A 21,841-nucleotide genomic window follows, 5' to 3' on the forward strand; every position below is an offset into this window, starting at 1 on the left:
ATGGTCTGGTCTGTAGGGAGCCACTGATGTGTGTAAACCAGCACAGGAGCACCTGGTTAAACAGCAGTATGGGATTGGGGTGGGAGTGAGCACTACTTTTCTGCTGGCCTAGTCCTCATTGTCACTAATAGCCCACCACTCTCAAATAGTTTTAATTCATCTAGGGTTCAACGCCATATAGGCTGCATTTACACAGGCAGACCAATTCTGATCTTTTTTTTCCCCCACTAATTGGTATTTTGACCAATCACATCAGATCTTTTTCATAGCTGATCTGATTGGTCAAAAGACAAAAAAAAAAAAACAGAATTGGGCTGCCTGTGTAAACACAGCCATCATACTTTATGGTGTGTTCTTGATCTTTTGCAACATGAAGGTAAAATGAGTGAAAGAAGAGCATCCAGAAAACAAGGATTATAACCAGCTAACTAACAGTGACTCTGAAACCACCAAACCAGAAAACAGGCCAACAGGCAGGTAGTGGAGAAACATCAGTAACACGACTCTTCCCCTTTTGACTGTTGACTGTTTAGAAGTCTGGGGTTAGTTTAACCACATTCCACGACATGTTTCCACAACTTTGACTGTGTTGTGTAGGCTACTAGTTATATTGGCCTATTTAGTGTCACATACTGGAATCCATAGCAGATGGACCGAAAACAATGACCAACCAAAGATGATTATCTATCTGCAAGCAACTACCCAAATAAAGTGAGACTGACTTGGCTTAGCTCTGATGTTAGTGTTTGATATTAGCCTCTCAGATCCGTTTGAGGAAGTGGAGAGTGGAAAACTGTTTATGTACTCAATGTGGAGCATCGTGGTGGCATTTCCTAGCAACCGTGACATTTCGTGGTTTCTCCTTCCATGTTTGAATTATCATGCGTTTAATTGTTGAATGAGAATGCAGGCAGTTTGAGCGTGCATTGGTTGAGAGTAGTCTACAGCAGTGTCTTTGCTCAAAAATAGACCGTTTCGTTGTTGCCCTTGACAAACACACCTCATTCAACTCATTGAGGGCTTGATGATTAGTTGACGAGTTGAATCAGGTGTGCTTGTCCAGGGTTACAATACAAATGTTCACCGTTGGGGATACTGGAGGACCAGGGTTGAGAAACGCTGGTCAACATAAGCTACTGTAACAGATCAAGAGAACTGCTGCCCCCTGCAGACATTTTCTTGTATTTGCATCAGCATCTAATAAAGACTTATTTTACAAAAGTATACAGTAATGAATTTAAAACAGCCTTATAAACATGCTTAATAGGAACATTACACAGTCACTGCTCTGTTGACCATTTTCCCCCCAATATCTCCGCATAACTTAACTATCAGACTGGTCATGTATGTCAATGTGAAACCTATCTTTTCATAGACAAACACAGGTACCTTCTACTAGCAAAGGGATTGTCTTCTCAGGCACTTGCAACGATTGAGAAAGAAAATAAAGCTACATTTAAACATTGCACATGTCTAGCTCCAATGTCAGACAAAACAATACCAAGTGTTCATATTCAAGTATAATTCAATAAGTACACAACTAAAAATAGTGGTACGATTCTCACACATGCAACTAGCTGCAGTGTTGGAGTGCTGGGGATGACACAAAGATTCCATGAGTTCCATGTGATTTCTGTAATAGCTTCAGCACACCCTAAACCTGAAGCTCGCAGAAAGAACGATCAATTGACGACAATAGAATGAAACGGCAGTAAAACAGTGTGAAGCAACTCTTGTTTAAAAAAAAAAAAAACTTTTAAAAACGACCCAACTTTCTATTTCTGACAGAGTTAAGATCAGACTATATTTTTGGTTTGAGATTTACCACACTGAACATGGATCCATATCTCTATGGATCAACGGTATTTCAGTCCGCGCCTGGATATCTTTATCGGCAATGAATAAGACTTAACAGGGAATTTGACAAACAGTAACCTTTCGTTGTAATCTATTATAAACCTATTTTGGGAGTCTTATACTCTGTCAGAAAATGAAAAAGAGACATCAAATCCAGCCCAAGTTTGACATTCAAAATAAAACGGTGAAGCACAAGTTCACACATACATACTACAAATAAGACTAACATACAGGTAACTGCCAAAATAAAGAAAACACCAACATAAAGAGTCTTAATAGGGCGTTGTGCCACGAGGCAGAACAGCTTCAATGCACCTTGGCATAGATTCTGGAACTCTATTGGAGGGATGCGACATCATTCTTCCACGAGAAATTCCATCATTTGATGTTTTGTTGATGGTGGTGAAAAACACTGTCCCCGGTTGAGATCTGGTGACTGAGACGGCCATATGGTTTACATAGTTTTCATGCTCATCAAACCATTCAGGGACCACCCGTGCCCTGTGAATGGGGGCATTGTAATCCTGTAGGGCCACAGCCATGGCAGACAGCATTTTTATACGTGACCCTAAGCAAAGCATGATGGGATGTGAATTGCTTAACCCAGGAACCACACCTGGGTGGAAGCACCTGCTTTTAATATACTTTGGATCCCTCTTTTACTCGCGTTTCCATTATTTTGGCAGTTACCTGTGTCCACATCTGTTGTATACTAACAAATTAGTCTCATTTACATACATACTTTATGTGCGCTTAAACCCAGGACTCACTCTCATCCTGTTTGGGAGGCTATTAAATAGGTGTGCTATCCAGCTACATGAGCAGGCCATCATTCCTCTTCTCTTCTATATTTGTGGGTGAACTTCCTACTCTTCATCCCACCCACCTCTCTTTCCTCACCCATCTGTGGGGGCACCTTTGCCGTGAGTGGGTGGAGAGGAGTGGAAGTATTGTCCCTTTAATTGCAGGTGTCACAGCGTATCCCTTCGCCCTCGGCATGTGTCACAGTGAAAGTGTTCCCCCTGCACGCAGGGTCAGTAGCGTCCCCGGCCCCCTCTGGACATGGTGAGGGGTAGTGAGACAGAGGAGAGAGAAGATACTTCCCAGTATAAGCTACGAGACAGGAAAAGCTGGTAGAGGATCACCACCGAGATAGCCTGGCATAGAATCACACCGATTGTCACAACCTACAAACAGACACACAAACATCAGCACCAAAAACCTTCCGAATGAGTCAGTACAATATATATATATATATATATATATATATATATATATATATATATATGAGTGTCGTCCTCTCACCTTTTCTCTCTGATGCTCGTTGAAGACCACAGAGAGTAGGACCAGCACAGGGTGGCACAGGAACCAGATAAAACAACCCTGAGAAACAAACTAGTGAGACTGGAATAACCAATCTTATAATGCACTGTAGATGGCACTATAAACGCATGGAAAGGGTTACCAGCTATTCTGTGTTGTATTTCTACGCCTACCTTGGCGAAGCTGAGATAGAAGTCTCTCTTGAGGGCGCTCCTCTCTGTGCTGATGATGGTGTAGAGCACAGAGGCTAGCAACAAGGCCAGGATGATACGTAGAGATATGAGTAACAGACCCGCTATGCTGCGCTGGGCATGGTAGCTGTGGTGCTCCGTCTCCTCATACTGCTCCCACAGCAGTAGCGCCCCCTAGTGGCCGGGCAGCGACACAGACATTGAATGTGAATGTGTTTTTATTGACTGATCCCAAAAGGGAAATTGAGAGTTAATAGGGGGTTACAGTATTGGTCAGGATAGGGGATGGTGTGGGCAAGGTAGAGGTTAGTGCAAGTAGTATGGGCTACTGTATCCAGTGAGTTGGAAGTCAGGGCTTAGTATTTTGGGGTAAGAGATTAAAGGTAATGGATAGGCTGATGAGGCTCTGACCTGTGTGGCGACCCCTCCCATAGCGAGGGCTTTGGAGGCGGGAGAGGAGTCCCACTGGAGAGGTCTGCTCTGGGGCTTCCTGTTCTTGCTCAGGGTCCAGCCCACACACAGACTCAGCAGCATGTACAGCATGGACACCTGGGATACCATGTCACAGACTGCAGCATGGGAGAACAACAACAGGCAACAGTCAGCACAGTCACAAAGGAAGAACGAACGACAGTACGAAGAAAGAAGCAAGAGCGACAGAGTGAGAATACAACACTCACACTCTGCCAAGCTGCCCATGATAGGAATGCCCACTCCATCCCTGGCATACCTGTGGAACGAGAGACCGGTGTGTGTTTTTACACAGCAAGACTGATATTCACTCATCCAAATATTCTGCAATACAGGATAATACAGTAATACAGTAACTGATGTAAACCTGAGCAGGGCTGCTGAAAGGTGACTAACAATGACTGAGACAGAGTCTCACTCACCTGGCCAGGTGGATGTAGTTGAAGAGGGCAGAGATCCCCTGTAGGGCCAAGGCTGTGGAGAGCACCTTCAGCACAGTTTGCATGGGCCCACCCTTTCTCAGGGCCATCCACAGAGGCTGAATGTAGATACAGGATGCCACAAAGTAGGCCAGGATCAGCAGACAGTAGAAACTATGCAGGCCTGGTAGGAGCAGGGGTAGGTAGGAGGGTGGGGTAGGGGGGCAGGGGTAGGTAGGAGGGTGGGTCAGGGAGGAACGGGGAAGGGAGTAGGGTGGGTCAGGGTGGCAGGGGTAGGAAGGAGGGTGGGTCAGGGGGGTAGGAAGGAGGGTGGGGTAGGGAGGAGGGCGGGGTAGGAAGGAGGGTGGGGCAGGGGTAGGGAGGAGGGCGGGGCAGGGGTAGGGAGGAGGGCGGGGTAGGGAGGAGGGTGGAGCAGGGGTAGGTATGAGGGTGGGTTAGGGGGGTAGGTATGAGGGGGGGCAGGGGTAGGGAGGAGGGTGGGAAAGGAGGGTGGGTCAAGGGGGCAGGGGTAGGAAGGAGGGGGGCAGGTGTAGGAGGGAGAGGGGGGCAGGGGTAAGGGGGAGAGGGGGGCAGGGGTAAGGGGGAGGGTGGGTCAGGGGGGCAGGGGTAAGGGGGAGGGTGGGTCAGGGTGCCAGGGGTGGGGAGGACACAATCAGTCAAGCATTCAGTGCAGTCCTGTCTGGAGCCCTAGTCATATCTTAAATTCAGAAGTATAAAATGATGTGTTATGACTAGCAGACGCTTTCATCCAAAGCGATTTACAGTGCACCAAATGCATATATTAAAGTATGTGCATGTACTGACCTGCCTCCTCAGCGCTGAAGTGTTCCAGGGGGTTGCCTGCCGAGTCAGGGTTGAACAGCAGGATGGTGAAGGTCAGGTCCCCGTGGGCAGGGATGATGCCCCCCTCCCCACAGGTGTAGCGGTCTACATACAGCGCCATCCAGGCCGTGGGGGAGTGAAGGTGGGGGATGCTCTGGTTGTGCTCCTCCTCACTCAGACGGACTGAGCAGAGAGAGGGAAACAACGTTAGGAGAGAGACAAGGCCTAAGCTTTCGCTCAGAGGGCTAATGTGGCCTTAAGTCATGCAAACGACCAAAGGTTTGATAACCAGTTGGTTACATATGCAGATGCAACATACTGCAAGTACATTCAGAATATGTCCTGTAAATGATGGTATTTATGTCACTTAACCAAATGCCTCTTGTTTATGAATGCATGTTTACTACGAGCCAGCGGGACATGAATGCAAACAACAATATATGTGACAGTCACAGAGACACACTCACTGGAGAGCTGTGCCTTGGAGAGGCGCTCGTGGCAGCTGAGGTTGTCGATGTCGAAGCCGTCCTCCATCTCCGGGAAGAATAGCAGTCTGGACTCCTTCTCCGTGGCCAGGGGAGCATTCTCCAGCCTGCACACCACCAGACCCCTACCCACTGGGGAAGAGGCAGACAGAGGGAGGGAGAGAGAGACAAGAGAGGGTGTGAGAGAATAAGAGGTAGTGGAAGTAGAGGGGAGGAGAGAGAGAAAGGGGGAATGAGGGAAGAGATCTGACAGGACACTAAATCCACCTTTCAGAGGATTGGGTTTCATTCGAACCTACAGAATATGCAGACCGTCTGTGATAAAGGAAGGAGATCTATTGATTCTAATGTACTGCCTGGCTATCACATTTGGCAACATGTCATTCTGTTCCCGGGTACAACATTGCCGATGCTCATGGGTCTGGAATAATGTAAGACTGAACCAACCTATTATCAAGATACTGCATAGACCTATGTGATTTGATCTTTGAACCCAACTCAACATATTCCCACGATTTCCCGTTTAAGATTGCGATGCACACAGAAAAATACTTTGAGACAATGATGCATAACACCATGCAAGAGATTAACACTTTCCAGACTAAGAGAACATGATATGTTGCTTCCGTATGTACATTAGCATTGCAACTATAGTCTATATAAAACATCCAATAATAAAACGCATCACGTCATCTTGGTGCGTTGGTAACCATCCACACAAGCCTCCCTCCAGAATTTGTCGCTAGCTTCAGACTGCTACACCTACCGTTGTACATGAATTGTGTGATGTACTGTCCATTCTGCTCTCTGGCTGCATCGCTCTTGAAAACTCCCGACACAGTTTTTCCAAATGTAGCTGGAATGCATAGTAAATAGGCTGTAAGTGTGAACATTAACGGATACATTGTCTCCTAAAAGCGACTTCTCAAATTATATATAAAGAAGATGATTGTACGACAACAATGAATGGTCTTGTCAAAAAGGGTGAGTTCCATCTGCACTGAAAGTTTGATTGATTTAGGTTTTACCTAATCATAAAAGGACCTCTGCCTACGTTAAATCTGTAAGCCAATCAGAGAGCGATTAAAGGGTGGGCACCAAAACGGACCAACTCAACGCAGGCCTCTGTTACGTGTCAACATTGCCATAAAGCGACAAATAACTGTCGCAAAAGTTGCACATTACATTTAGCTGGTGTGGTTTGTACAGTATCAGCTGCTTCTGACATGAACTAGTGACAACACAAACATCTGAGTAATGTTATCTAACTGTTCGTTAACGTGTTGTCGATGTGCTTCGCTTTAGAATGGCCTCAATCACTTAAAATCAGTTCCCGCATATAGTTTATGAGATTATCTCTTGTTTGCTCAACTATAAAACACTCCAGCACAGGTAAACTAGTTAGCTAGCTAAATTGGGCATAATTTATGTCACTAGGAGAGTGCCTTTGGGCTTCAATGAAAACTGAAGATCCAGGAGAAGAGTTGTGAGGAGACATCAACAGGTTGTGCGAGGATGGACTTTGTCAAAACGGTCCTGGTGACTGGAGGGGCAGGTTTCATGTAAGTAACAGTTAGAAAATCATCATCATGACGATCAGTAGTTGAATCTACAATGTATGTAAAATATGAGATTTTATTGCATACTATACATTTTTCATCTGTAACTCTTTCCCAATACAGTGGGTCCCATTTTGTCTGCTCCCTAGTCAACAGGCACCCAGATTGGCGTATCATCAACTTTGACAATGTAAGTAGGAGCTAAATGTGCTTTCCTGTAACGACAGATTCAAGCCCTGTTCAAGCTGGGGCCTCTCGTTCCCTTTGCAGCCAAGATGCAACATAGACATTTGACACTGGTCACTTTAATAATGTTTATATACTGTTTTACCCATTTCATATGTATATACTGTATTCTAGTTAAGGCCATCCTATTCAACTATTGCTGTACATAAACTATTCTATCCTACGTATTCTTCAGATATACTGCATATTCTATCCATATACTGTCCACAGTAGTCCAGCTGTCCATATATATTTATACTCCGGACTCCGACATTGCTTGTCCTAATATTTCTATATTTTTTAATACCATTCTTTTACTTTTTAGACTTGTGTGTATTGTTAGATATTACTGCACTGTTGGAGCTAGGAGCACAAGGATTTCACTACACCCGCAATAACATCTGCTAAATATGTGTATGTGACCAATACAATTTGATTTGATTTGACAGCACATTTCACTGCACATATCCGGTGTATGTGACAACAAAATAAAAAATTTAAATAAAAAAAAACCCAAAGTGAAGCTTATACACGCTAACTACTACATTATGTGACTGCAGAATTCCAATTTGTCATCATTTCCTGGGAGTGACTGTCTAACTTTTCCTGGTCCCATACAGCTGGACTACTGTTCCAATCTCAGGAACCTGGAGTCTGTAGAGGAGAATGAGAACTACACCTTTATCAGGGTGAGAGAACTGCCAAGTCCTGCTGTTACATCACTGTATATGGAGTGCCAGTGTCACGAGACAGGGATGTCCTCTCTCCCCTCCTGTTTGCACTGGCAATTGAACTGCTTGCTGAAATAATTAGACAGGACTCAAATGTAACAGGTATCGGTATTGATAAGCATGAATATGAACTAATTTGCTGACGATCTTCTGATATACCTGACTAATATTTTAATCTCAATGTCCCCCTTGTTCAAAATATTTTTTGGAATACTCAAAAATCTCAGGATATGAAATTAACGTTGAAAAAAATGCAATAATGGCAATTAGAAAAATAATAACTCATGAACTACAGCAATACTTTGTGGACCACAAAAAAATATGAAATACTTAGGATACTTAATAAGTGACAAAAAACAACAAATATATAAAGTTCACTTTATTCCATTACTCAATAACATGAAAGCAGATCTAATTAAATGGAACAATCTCCCCATAAATCTTACAGATAGAATAACCCTCTAAAATGGCATGGCTCCCAAAGTTTTTATATTTTACTGAACAAAAATATGAACGCAACAACTTCAAAGATTTTGCTGAGTTAGAGTTCATGTAAGGAAATCATTCAATTGAAATGAATTCATTAGACCCTAATCTATGGATTTCACATGACTGTGAGTACAGATATGCCTCTGTTGGTCACAGATGCCTTAAAAAAGGTAGGGGTGTGGATCAGAAAACCAGTCAGTATCATGTGTGACCATCATTTGCCTCATGCAGCATGACACAAAGTCTTCACAAAGAGTTGATCAGGCTGTTGATTTTAGCCTGTGGAATGTTGTCCCACTCCTCTTCAATGGCTGTGTGAAGTTGCTGGATATTGGCGACAACTGGAACATGCTGTCGCACACGTCGATCCAGAGTACCCAAACATGCAAACATACTCTGCATACCATGCAGGCCATGGAAGAACTTGGAAATGTTTTGCTTCCTGGAATTTTGTACAGATCCTTGCGACATGGGGCCATGCATTGGACTCCATAGTGGTGCAGTGGTCTAAGGCACTGCATCTCAGTGCAAGAGGCAGTCCCTGGTTCGAATACAGGCTGTATCACATCTGGCCGTGATTGGGAGTCCCATATCTCAGGATATGCACAACCTTGGATCATTGCTATTCTAACTTCCGCGACGCATATAAGGCCCTGCCCCGCTCTCCTTTCGGAAAAGCTAACCACGACTCCATTTTGTTGATCCCGGCGTACAGACAGAAACTAAAACAAGAAGCTCCCGCGCTGAGGTCTGTTCAACGCTGGTCCGACCAATCTGATTCCACACTCCAAGACTGCTTCCATCACGTGGACTGGGATATGTTTCGTATTGCGTCAGACAACAACATTGACGAATACGCTGATTCTGTGAGCGAGTATATTAGAACGTGCGTTGAAGATGTTGTTCCCATAGCAACGATTAAAACATTCCCAAACCAGAAACCGTGGATTAATGGCAGCATTCGCGTGACACTGAAAGCGCGAACCACTGCTTTTAATCAGGGCAAGGTGACCGGAAACATGACCGAATACAAACAGTGTAGCTATTCCCTCCACAAGGCAATCAAACAAGCTAAGCGTCAGTATAGAGACAAAGTAGAATCTCAATTCAACGGCTCAGACACAAGAGGTATGTGGCAGGGTCTACAGTCAATCACGGATTACAAAAAGAAAACCAGCCCCGTCGCGGACCAGGATGTCTTGCTCCCAGGCAGACTAAATAACTTTTTTGCCCGCTTTGAGGACAATACAGTGCCACTGACACGGCCCGCAACCAAAACATGCGGATTCTCCTTCACTGCAGCCGACGTGAGGAAAACATTTAAACGTGTTAACCCTCGCAAGGCTGCAGGCCCAGACGGAATCCCCAGCCGCGCCCTCAGAGCATGCGCAGACCAGCTGGCTGGAGTGTTTACGGACATATTAAATCAATCCCTATCCCAGTCTGTTGTTCCCACATGCTTCAAGAGGGCCACCATTGTTCCTGTTCCCAAGAAAGCTAAGGTAACTGAGCTAAACGACTACCGCCCCGTAACACTCACTTCCGTCATCATGAAGTGCTTTGAGAGACGAGTCAAGGACCATATCACCTCCACCCTACCTGACACCCTAGACCCACTCCAATTTGCTTACCGCCCAAATAGGTCCACAGACGATGCAATCTCAACCACACTGCACACTGCCCTAACCCATCTGGACAAGAGGAATACCTATGTGAGAATGCTGTTCATCGACTATAGCTCAGCATTTAACACCATAGTGCCCTCCAAGCTCGTCATCAAGCTCGAGACCCTGGGTCTCGACCCCGCCCTGTGCAACTGGGTACTGGACTTCCTGACGGGCCGCCCCCAGGTGGTGAGGGTAGGCAACAACATCTCCACCCCGCTGATCCTCAACACTGGGGCCCCACAAGGGTGCGTTCTGAGCCCTCTCCTGTACTCCCTGTTCACCCAAGACTGCGTGGCCATTCACGCCTCCAACTCAATCATCAAGTTTGCGGACGACACAACAGTGGTAGGCTTGATTACCAACAACGACGAGACGGCCTACAGGGAGGAGGTGAGGGCCCTCGGAGTGTGGTGTCAGGAAAATAACCTCACACTCAACGTCAACAAAACTAAGGAGATGATTGTGGACTTCAGGAAACAGCAGAGGGAACACCCCCCTATCCACATCGATGGAACAGTAGTGGAGAGGGTAGTAAGTTTTAAGTTCCTCTGCGTACACATCACAGACAAACTGAATTGGTCCACCCACACAGACAGCATCGTGAAGAAGGCGCAGCAGCGCCTCTTCAACCTCAGGAGGCTGAAGAAATTTGGCTTGTCACCAAAAGCACTCACAAACTTCTACAGATGCACAATCGAGAGCATCCTGTCGGGCTGTATCACCGCCTGGTACGGCAACTGCTCCGCCCACAACCGTAAGGCTCTCCAGAGGGTAGTGAGGTCTGCACAACGCATCACCGGGGTCAAACTACCTGCCCTCCAGGACACCTACACCACCCGATGTCACAGGAAGGCCATAAAGATCATCAAGGACAACAACCACTGCCTGTTCACCCCCTATCATCCAGAAGGCGAGGCCAGTACAAGTACAAGTACAAGTGCATCAAAGCAGGGACCGAGAGACTGAAAAACAGCTTCTATCTCAAGGCCATCAGACTGTTAAACAGCCACCACTAACATTGAGTGGCTGCTGTCAACACACTGACTCAACTCCAGCCACTTTAATAATGGGAAATTATGTAAAATATATCACTAGCCACTTTAAACAATGCTACCTAATATAATGTTTACATACCCTACATTATTCATCTCATATGTATACGTATATACTGTACTCTATATCATCTACTGCATCTTTATGTAATACATGTATCACTAGCCACTAACTATGCCACTTTGTTTACATACTCATCTCATATGTATATACTGTACTCAATACCATCTACTGTATCTTGCCTATGCCGCTCTGTACCATCACTCATTCATATATCTTTATGTACATATTCTTTATCCCCTTACACTTGTGTGTATAAGGTAGTAGTTTTGGAATTGTTAGCTAGATTACTTGTTGGTTATTACTGCATTGTCGGAACTAGAAGCACAAGCATTTCGCTACACTCGCATTAACATCTGCTAACCATGTGTATGTGACAAATAAAAATTTGATTTGATTGATTTGACAATATTCCCAGCGTCGTCCGGGTTTGGCCGGGGTAGGCCGTTAATTGTAAATAAGAATTTGTTCCTGACTGACTTGCCTAGTTAAATAAAGGTACAAATAAAATCAAAATGATCCTACTGAAATATGAGGTGATGGCGGCGGATGAATGGCACGACAATGGGCCTCAAGATCTTGTCATGGTGTCTCTGTGCATTAAAATTGCCATTAATAAAATGCTATTTTGTTTGTAGTTTATGCCTGCCCATGCCATAATCCCACCGCCACCCATGGGGCACTCTGTTCACAATGTTGACATCAGCAAACCACTCACCCACACGACTCCATACATGTGGTCTGCAGTTGAGGCCAGTTGGACGTATTGACAAATTCTCTAAAATAACATTAGAGGCGACTTAGCATAGAGAAATGAACATTCAATAATCTGGCAACAGCTCTGGTGGACAGTCCTGCAGTCAGCCTGCCAATTGCATGCTCCCTCAACATCTGTGGCATTGTGTTGTGTGACAAAACTGCACAATTTAGAGTGGCTTTTAATTGTCTCCAGCACAAGGTGCACCTGTGTAATAACCATGCTGTTTAATCAGCTTCTTAAAATGTCACACATGTCAGGTGGATTATCTTGGCAAAGGAGAAATGCTCTCTAACAGGGATGTAAACAAATGTGTGCACAACATTCAAGAGAAAAAAGCTTTTTGTGGGTATGGAAAATTTCTCTGATCTTTTATTTCAGCTCATGAAGCATGGGACCAACACTTTACATACATACATTTTTTTGTTCTGTGCATTTCCAGTTATATACCAATTACCCCAATGAAGACATTATTTACAAATGTATACTCGGCCATAACAGACTTCATGTGGGAAAATACCACTGAATAAAAAGGATAGTTTATAACATCTTCCTAAGTCTGAGGGTGTTTTATAACTTTCCAGATTTGGAATGGTATCAACTCGCCACCCAAGGCTTTTACTTGCAACATGTTGTTAAATACACTAAAGAGGAACAATGGGTACATATTGTCATGCTCATCCCCAGAATCTTTTTACTTGTCTGTTTTAAAAGCATGCCCCATTCAAGAAATTTAGAACCAGGAACGGATACAGTGGGGAAAAAAAGTATTTAGTCAGCCACCAATTGTGCAAGTTCTCCCACTTAAAAATATGAGAGAGACCTGCAATTTTCATCATAGGTACACTTAAAAATCCAGAAAATCACATTGTAGGATTTTTAATGAATTTATTTGCAAATTATGGTGGAAAATAAGTATTTGGTCACCTACAAACAAGCAAGATTTCTGGCTCTCACAGACCTGTAACTTCTTCTTTAATAGGCTCCTCTGTCCTCCACTCGTTACCTGTATTAATGGCACCTGTTTGAACTTGTTATCAGTATAAAAGACACCTGTCCACAACCTCAAACAGTCAGTCACACTCCAAACTCCACTATGGCCAAGACCAAAGAGCTGTCAAAGGACACCAGAAACAAAATTGTAGACCTGCACCAGGCTGGGAAGACTGAATCTGCAATAGGTAAGCAGCTTGGTTTGAAGAAATCAACTGTGGGAGCAATTATTAGGAAATGGAAGACATACAAGACCACTGATAATCTCCCTCGATCTGGGGCTCCACGCAAGATCTCACCCCGTGGGGTCAAAATGATCGCAAGAACGGTGAGCAAAAATCACAGAACCACACGGGGGGACCTAGTGAATGACCTGCAGAGAGCTGGGACCAAAGTAACAAAGCCTACCATCAGTAACACACTACGCCGCCAGGGACTCAAATCCTGCAGTGCCAGACGTGTCCCCCTGCTTAAGCCAGTACATGTCCAGGCCCGTCTGAAGTTTGCTAGAGAGCATTTGGATGATCCAGAAGAAGATTGGGAGAATGTCATATGGTCAGATGAAACCAAAATATAACTTTTGGGTAAAAACTCAACTCGTCGTGTTTGGAGGACAAAGAATGCTGAGTTGCATCCAAAGAACACCATACCTACTGTGAAGCATGGGGGTGGAAACATCATGCTTTGGGGCTGTTTTTCTGCAAAGGGACCAGGACGACTGATCCGTGTAAAGGAAAGAATGAATGGGGCCATGTACCATGTATCGATTTTGAGTGAAAACCTCTTTCCATCAGCAAGGGCATTGAAGATGAAACGTGGCTGGGTCTTTCAGCATGACAATGATCCCAAACCCACCACCCGGGCAACGAAGGAGGGGCTTCGTAAGAAGCATTTCAAGGTCCTGGAGTGGCCTAGCCAGTCTCCAGATCTCAACCCCATAGAAAATCTTTGGAGGGAGTTGAAAGTCCGTGTTGCCCAGGATTTTTTTTCTTCTCATTTTGTCTGTCATAGTTGAAGTGTAAAATTACAGGCCTCTCTCATCTTTTTAAGTGGGAGAACTTGCACAATTGGTGGCTGACTAAATACTTTTTTGCCCCACTGTATAGCCCTTGGTTCTCTCCAGACCTGACTGCCCTGAGGATAGGAAACTCTGTCACCACCGATAAATCCACTATAATTGAGAACTTCAATAAGCATTTCTCTACGGCTGGCCATGCTTTCCACCCGGCTACCCCTACCCCGGTCAACAGCCCTGCACCCCCCACAGCAACTCGCCCAAGCCTCCCCCATTTCTCCTTCTCTCAAATCCAGTTAGCTGATGTTCTGAAAGAGCTGCAAAATTTGGACCCCTACAAATCAGCCGGGCTAGACAATCTGGACCCTCTCTTTCTAAAATGATCTGCCAAAATTGTTGCAACCCCTATTACTAGCCTGTTCAACCTCTGTTTCGTGTTGTCTGAGATTCCCCAAGATTGGAAAGCAGCTGTGGTCAACCCCCTTTTCAAAGGGGGGGAAACTCTTGACCCAAACTGCTACAGACCTATATCTATCCTACCCTGCCTTTCTAAGGTATTTTAAAGCCAAGTTAACAAACAGATTACCAACCATTTCGAAGCCTACCGTACCTTCTCCGCTATGCAATCTGGTTTCAGAGCTGGTCATGGGTGTACCTCAGCCATGTTCAAGGTCCTAAATGATATCATAACCGCCATCGATAAAAAACAATACTGTGCAGCCGTTTTCATCAACCTGGCTAAGGCTTTCGACTCTGTCAATCACCACATCCTTATCGGCAGACTCAACAGCCTTGGTTTCTCAAATGATTGCCTCGCCTGGTTCACCAACTACTTCTCCGATAGAGTTCAGTGTGTCAAATCGGAGGGTCTGTTATCCGGGCCTCTGGCAGTCTCTATGGGGGTGCCACAGGGTTCAATTCTTGGGCCGACTCTCTTCTCTGTATACATCAATGATGTCGCTCTTGCTGCTGGTGAGTCTCTGATCCACCTCTACGCAGACGACACCATTCTGTATACTTCTGGGCCTTCTTTGGACACTGTGTTAACAACCCTCCAGACGAGCTTCAATGCCATACAACTCTCCTTCCGTGGCCTCCAACTGCTCTTAAATACAAGTAAAACTAATGCATGCTCTTCAACCGATCGCTGCCCGCACCTGCCCGCCCATCCAGCATCTCTACTCTGGATGGTTCTGATTTAGAATATGTGGACAACTACAAATACCTAGGTGTCTGGTTAGACTGTAAACGCTCCTTCCAGACTCACATCAAACATCTCCAATCCAAAATTAAGTCTAGAATTGGCTTCCTATTTCGCAAAAACAAAGCATCCTTCACTCATGCTGCCAAACACACCCTCGTGAAACTGACCATCCTACCGATCCTTGACTTCGGTGATGTCATTTACAAAATAGTCTCAAACACTCTACTCAACAAATTGGATGCAGTCTATCACAGTGCCATCCGTTTTTGTCATCACAGCCCCATATATTACCCACCACTGCAACCTGTACGCTCTCGTTGGCTGGCCCTCGCTTCATACTCGTCGCCAAACCCACTGGCTCTAGGTCATCTACCAGACCCTGCTAGGTAAAGCCCTGCCTTATCTCAGTTCGCTGGTCACCATAGCAGCACCCACCCGTAGCACGCGCTCCAGCAGGTATATCTCACTGGTCACCCCCAAAGCCAATTCCTCCTTTGGCCGCTTCTCCTTCCAGTTCTCTACTGCCAATGACTGGAACAGACTACAAAAATCCCTGAAACTGGAGACACTTATCTCCCTCACTAGCTTTAAGCGCAGCTCACAGATCACTGCACCTGTACATAGCCCATCTGTAAATAGCCCAAACAACTACCTCATCCCCTACTGTATTTATTTATTTATCTTGCTCCTTTGCACCCCAGTATTTCTACTTTGCACATGAATCTACTGCACATCTACCATTCCAGTGTTTAATTGCTATATTGTATTTACTTCACCACCATGGCCTATATATTGCCTTACCTCCCTTATCTCACCTCATTTGCACACACTGTATATAGACTTGTTTTTCTACTGTATTATTGACGGTATGCTTGTTTACTCCATGTGTTGAGTAAACAAACAACAGACTGTGTTGTTGTATGTGTCGAACTGCTTTGCTTTATCTTGGCCAGGTCGCAGTTGTAAATTAGAACTTGTTCTCAACTTGCCTACCTGGTTAAATAAAGGTGATATATATATATATTATATATATATATATATATATATATATATATATATATATAATATATATATATATATTTAATATCTCAAAATTTTGACCTGAAAGCTTTTGGACATCTGAGCAATATTGAGGGAATCCTATTTGATTCAAGAAAAGATACTCATATGAAAGGTAATATATACAAAAAGCCTATTGAACTAACAATGTCTTAGAAAAAAATATATATAAACTATTGGAACCAAGACTTAAAAATAACTGATATTGGCACAAGATGGAGTGTTGGAACATAACAAACAAAATTACAGTTATTGACAATATACGCTTAATCCAGTATAAACTAATGTATACAATACAAGAGACGAAATTCACAAATTCTACAGCACAACGGCAGAGTAATGTCTTAAGTGTAGAACTAACAATGACTCAATAATTCATGAATTCTAGGAGTGCTATGGTTCAAAAGTTATGGGTGGAGTTGGAAAGATAGTTGTCAGAAGTTGTACAATGTAAGTTTACTTTTAATCCGTCTTTCTGCATATTTCAAGACATGGCATATAGGGGTGCGGTCAGATACCGAATGGGTTGGACAATTATATTGAATAAACTATTACTTAAATACTGCCAGTATAATGATACTCCAACGTTAAGAGAATGGAAGAATCAAATACTTTATTATTTAAATATTGAAAAAATCTGTCTAGGACAGAAACAAAAGAACACAATTTGAAGTCATATGGGGCAAAGTCTTAAAAGCGATACAAGCAACATATTGTGTGGTTACGGTGGGAACATTTGGGTCTGAGTATGGTGTGATTAATGTTTGGGGAATGTTAAGTTGTTTATTGTTTTTTGTCCATTGTTTATGTTTATTGTAAAAAAATATATTTAAAAATTCATAAAGGCTGTTACCTTGAATACAGTGCCTTGCGAAAGTATTCGGCCCCCTTGAACTTTGCGACCTTTTGCCACATTTCAGGCTTCAAACATAAAGATATAAAACTGTATTTTTTTGTGAAGAATCAACAACAAGTGGGACACAATCATGAAGTGGAACAACATTTATTGGATATTTCAAACTTTAACAAATCAAAAACTGAAAAATTGGGCGTGCAAAATTATTCAGCCACCTTAAGTTAATAATTTGTAAAGCCACCTTTTGCTGCGATTACAGCTGTAAGTCGCTTGGGGTATGTCTCTATCAGTTTTGCACATCGAGAGACTGAAACGTTTTCCCATTCCTCCTTGCAAAACAGCTCGAGCTCAGTGAGGTTGGATGGAGAGCATTTGTGAACAGCAGTTTTCAGTTCTTTCCACAGATTCTCGATTGGATTCAGGTCTGGACTTTGACTTGGCCATTCTAACACCTGGATATGTTTATTTTTGAACCATTCCATTGTAGATTTTGCTTTATGTTTTGGATCATTGTCTTGTTGGAAGACAAATCTCCGTCCCAGTCTCAGGTCTTTTGCAGACTCCATCAGGTTTTCTTCCAGAATGGTCCTGTATTTGGCTCCATCCATCTTCCCATCAATTTTAACCGTCTTCCCTGTCCCTGCTGAAGAAAAGCAGGCCCAAACCATGATGCTGCCACCACCATGTTTGACAGTGGGGATGGTGTGTTCAGCTGTGTTGCTTTTACGCCAAACATAACGTTTTGCATTGTTGCCAAAAAGTTCAATTTTGGTTTCATCTGACCAGAGCACCTTCTTCCACTTGTTTGGTGTGTCTCCCAGGTGGCTTGTGGCAAACTTTAAACAACACTTTTTATGGATATCTTTAAGAAATGGCTTTCTTCTTGCCACTCTTCCATAAAGGCCAGATTTGTGCAATATACGACTGATTGTTGTCCTATGGACAGAGTCTCCCACCTCAGCTGTAGATCTCTGCAGTTCATCCAGAGTGATCATGGGCCTCTTGGCTGCATCTCTGATCAGTCTTCTCCTTGTATGAGCTGAAAGTTTAGAGGGACGGCCAGGTCTTGGTAGATTTGCAGTGGTCTGATACTCCTTCCATTTCAATATTATCGCTTGCACAGTGTTCCTTGGGATGTTTAAAGCTTGGGAAATCTTTTTGTATCCAAATCCGGCTTTAAACTTCTTCACAACAGTATCTCGGACCTGCCTGGTGTGTTCCTTGTTCTTCATGATGCTCTCTGCGCTTTTAACGGACCTCTGAGACTATCACAGTGCAGGTGCATTTATACGGAGACTTGATTACACACAGGTGGATTGTATTTATCATCAATAGTCATTTAGGTCAACATTGGATCATTCAGAGATCCTCACTGAACTTCTGGAGAGAGTTTGCTGCACTGAAAGTAAAGGGGCTGAATAATTTTGCACGCCCAATTTTTCAGTTTTTGATTTGTTAAAAAAGTTTGAAATATCCAATAAATGTTGTTCCACTTCATGATTGTGTCCCACTTGTTGTTGATTCTTCACAAAAAAATACAGTTTTATATCTTTATGTTTGAAGCCTGAAATGTGGCAAAAGGTCGCAAAGTTCAAGGGGGCCGAATACTTTCGCAAGGCACTGTAGGTGTCATGGCTTGTGCCTTTTCTTTAACAGGGGGATATATGCAATCCATGCTTGTTAAAACACATGTTTGCCACAGAAAACATCGATATCATCTTTCACTTTGCAGCTCAAACACATGTTGGTAAGAAATGACATTTTACTATTTAGATTGTGTTGTTACCATGCCAAAACAATCAAAGGCATTGTTGACAACACTCAGTGACCCATAGAGCAAGACATTCATCCATATGTTTCTTTGCCCCTTTTTCAGAGACGTCCTTCGTATGGCCGTCCAGATACCACATGGTGAACGTGGAGGGGACAAGGGTGCTACTGAAAGAAGCTTTTGAGGCCAAGGTGGAGAAGTTTATTTACATTAGTACAGATGAGGTGTATGGAGAGAGTCTGTATAAGGTCAGTCCACTCATATCATTTTCACTGTTATCCTGACATAAATATCATAACTTGTTGTAAGGTGTATGCCACATTTACATTTGAACTCCAAGTTGAGTGCCACTTCTCAACTTATTTTGCCACTTAAGGTTCTTTGTCTGCAGTACTGTCGGTCCCTGGTGTTAAATGCAGTCGCTTTTACCACCATGTAGGAATTAGATGAAACCAGCCCAAGAAGACCCAACAACCCATACTCTGTGTCTAAATCAGCTGCTGAGTGTCTTGTATTGTCCTACAGGGAGAGACACAAGGTAGTAAATACTGTCACCAGACATACCACAGTTATAACCACGTTTTTCTGTGAGGAATGTACACATTTTTGTAGTAATATTTGTTTTTTTCTTTCAGTTTCCTGTTATAATAACAAGGAGCAATAATGTATATGGACCCAGACAGTACTTGGAGAAGGTCAATATAGTATCTATATTCTATATCAGTGGTTCCCAACCTTTTTCGGTTACTGTACCACCAACTGAATTTTACTCTGCCCGGAGTACCTCTGAAGTACCCTCTAATGTGCATTCTACCAGTAACCCTATGGTTTCATGAGTCTTCTCAAGTACCCCTAGTGGTCCTAGCACCCCTGGCTGTGAACCACAGTTCTATATATTTCTGTTGTGTGTCTGGTCTTTTAAGATGTCTCAACAAACTTCTTTTTTTTTACCCCCAGGTCATTCCAAAATTCGTGTCCTTCCTTCAGCTGAACAAAAAATGGTAAATACTTCAACTTTAAGAGAGCACTGACATCATCCCAGACTGGGCATATTTTACTTCATATGTTATTGTTTCAAATAAAGCCTACATATCCCATGCTCCTCTCTGCCACAGTACCATCCAAGGGACCAGCCCTCAATCTCGCCACTTCCTGTACGTGGATGATGCCATTGAAGCATTCCACACCATCCTGGAGAGGGGGACAGTGGGAGAAACCTACAACATCGGGACCGACTTCGAAATATCCATCATTCAACTAGCCAGAGAACTTATCAAGATGGTAGGTGAAGTGTGTGCCTGGTCACACTGTAGTCCTCTTTACTGAGCCACTGAAAGACATCTGCTAATAGTGTATGTTACAGGTCAGGCATGTACCTGATGCAGAACTGGACGACTGGCTGGAGTTTGTGCCTGACCGGTGAGTGAAGTAGAAGGGGATCCCACTAAACACTTTTCAGAGCCTTTACTTCCTTTGAGCATGTCTTTGCCATGGAAACCAGTGTGAGAAAGGCAGGCTGTGTGATTGGCTCCTAAGACACTGACATTGTTGAACCTCTCACCCACCCAAGGCCAGTGGTTGACCTGAGGTACCCTGTGAACTGTGAGAAGCTGTGGAGGCTGGGCTGGAAGCCTGCAGTGTCATGGGCAGAGGGCATCAGAAGGACAGGTACATGAACACATTACTCTATGGATTCCTTAGATTGACTTTCATATAGTTTAGCACAAGGGGTGAATCTCTAAAGTATCCTCTCCTTCATTTGTTTTTCAGTCAAATGGTACCAAGAGAATCCAGACTTCTGGCCAGATGTCAAACCAGAAGACCAACCAATTACCTTTGAGCCCAATACCAGAGACCAATAAGCACATAGATTGTGTTCCTGGAGAGCAACAGGGTGTGCTGGATTTTGTTCCAGACCTGGTTCAATTAATCAGTCTTAATTAGGGTTGTTGACCTCCACTAGTCAGCTCAATCACTGTGGGTGTGCAAGGGAACACTTATTTTTGTAAATGTTTTACTAATGAAGGTCGAATGTAATATTCATCATAGTCAATAAATAACTTTATAACGCAGGCTTGAATGTTGAATATTAAACTCCGGATATGCAAAGACAAAATACAAAAGTTGGTTAACTATTTGCAAGTCAAAACTTTTAATTTTGGTAAAATCATACAATAAATGCACAGGTGTTTTCTCGTGCAGTGCACAGCCTCTAAACTAGTACATAAAGCAAATACAAACTAGTGGGCGACTCAGTGGCATTCAGGAGAGTGTCTGGCCAGCCGAAAGCTCTCCAACCTCTCCTCTCTGCAGCTTCACATTTCCATTCATACGTTTCATCCAAACCTTTACTTTTCAGACTCAGTCAGTCAATGTTACTGTAAGACTCACCACACACTCCACAGAACACACACGGAGGCCCAAATATGCAAATACAACAGAGCAGAACCACATGTTTTTTTTCCTTAAGATTACCATGTGCCAGACATTCGCTGGGGGAGGAAAAAAAACAACTCAAAAACAAGGAAAAGCAAAATTGAATTGGAGAGAATCTGGACACTTCTTGCACTGGTACAATATTTTTTAGAAAATGTTATCACTTTTATCCAAACCTTGGCATTGGTTGTTTGTTTCGAATTTTGTTCGCCAATTAAACGTTAAGGTTGATTAGACGGTGTGGCCATGTGGCCAGTACTACTATAAGTAACAGGTGTGGATTTTGATTTGAGTCCAATATGACTGACATTAAAAAGCTCACACTACCCCGAAAAATATAAATTTCCACGCATACCGGTGACATTCAACATTCAAGT

General features: G+C 43.5%; 2 protein-coding genes across 6 annotated transcripts; one reads left to right on the top strand and one right to left on the bottom strand.

Annotated features, from left to right (window-relative positions):
* Positions 1-1,166: 1,166 nt before the first annotated feature.
* On the bottom strand, positions 1,167-6,598 carry LOC110497063 (integral membrane protein GPR180-like). 2 transcript variants are annotated; one of them, XM_036952027.1, is made up of 9 exons: positions 6,356-6,598; positions 5,572-5,721; positions 5,087-5,287; positions 4,265-4,445; positions 4,052-4,101; positions 3,783-3,940; positions 3,354-3,545; positions 3,163-3,240; positions 1,167-3,044 (listed from the first exon to the last, which is right to left on the bottom strand). In XM_036952027.1, the coding sequence occupies exons 1-9, from the start codon at positions 6,492-6,494 to the stop codon at positions 2,892-2,894; spliced, it is 1,302 nt and encodes a 433-aa protein (XP_036807922.1). In that variant the 5' UTR covers positions 6,495-6,598; the 3' UTR covers positions 1,167-2,891. The 2 variants fall into 2 exon arrangements, with proteins under 2 accessions (XP_036807922.1, XP_036807923.1); XM_036952028.1 differs by having other exon boundaries at positions 5,572-5,714; positions 6,356-6,485.
* LOC110495670 (dTDP-D-glucose 4,6-dehydratase) lies at positions 6,464-21,513 on the top strand. Of its 4 annotated transcripts, XM_036952029.1 has the most exons (13): positions 6,464-6,573; positions 7,027-7,151; positions 7,272-7,338; positions 7,994-8,062; positions 18,914-19,004; positions 19,134-19,276; positions 19,468-19,566; positions 19,664-19,723; positions 19,986-20,029; positions 20,144-20,309; positions 20,392-20,447; positions 20,599-20,696; positions 20,799-21,513. In XM_036952029.1, the coding sequence occupies exons 2-13, from the start codon at positions 7,105-7,107 to the stop codon at positions 20,888-20,890; spliced, it is 1,032 nt and encodes a 343-aa protein (XP_036807924.1). In that variant the 5' UTR covers positions 6,464-6,573; positions 7,027-7,104; the 3' UTR covers positions 20,891-21,513. The 4 variants fall into 4 exon arrangements, with proteins under 4 accessions (XP_036807924.1, XP_036807925.1, XP_021426701.1 ...); XM_021571026.2 differs by lacking the exon at positions 6,464-6,573 and having other exon boundaries at positions 6,750-7,151; XM_021571028.2 differs by lacking the exons at positions 6,464-6,573; positions 19,664-19,723 and having other exon boundaries at positions 6,750-7,151.
* The last annotated feature ends 328 nt before the right edge of the window (positions 21,514-21,841 follow it).

The sequence above is a fragment of the Oncorhynchus mykiss genome, chromosome 18 (assembly GCF_013265735.2).
Source record: "Oncorhynchus mykiss isolate Arlee chromosome 18, USDA_OmykA_1.1, whole genome shotgun sequence".
In the NCBI taxonomy this organism is placed as follows: domain Eukaryota; kingdom Metazoa; phylum Chordata; class Actinopteri; order Salmoniformes; family Salmonidae; genus Oncorhynchus; species Oncorhynchus mykiss.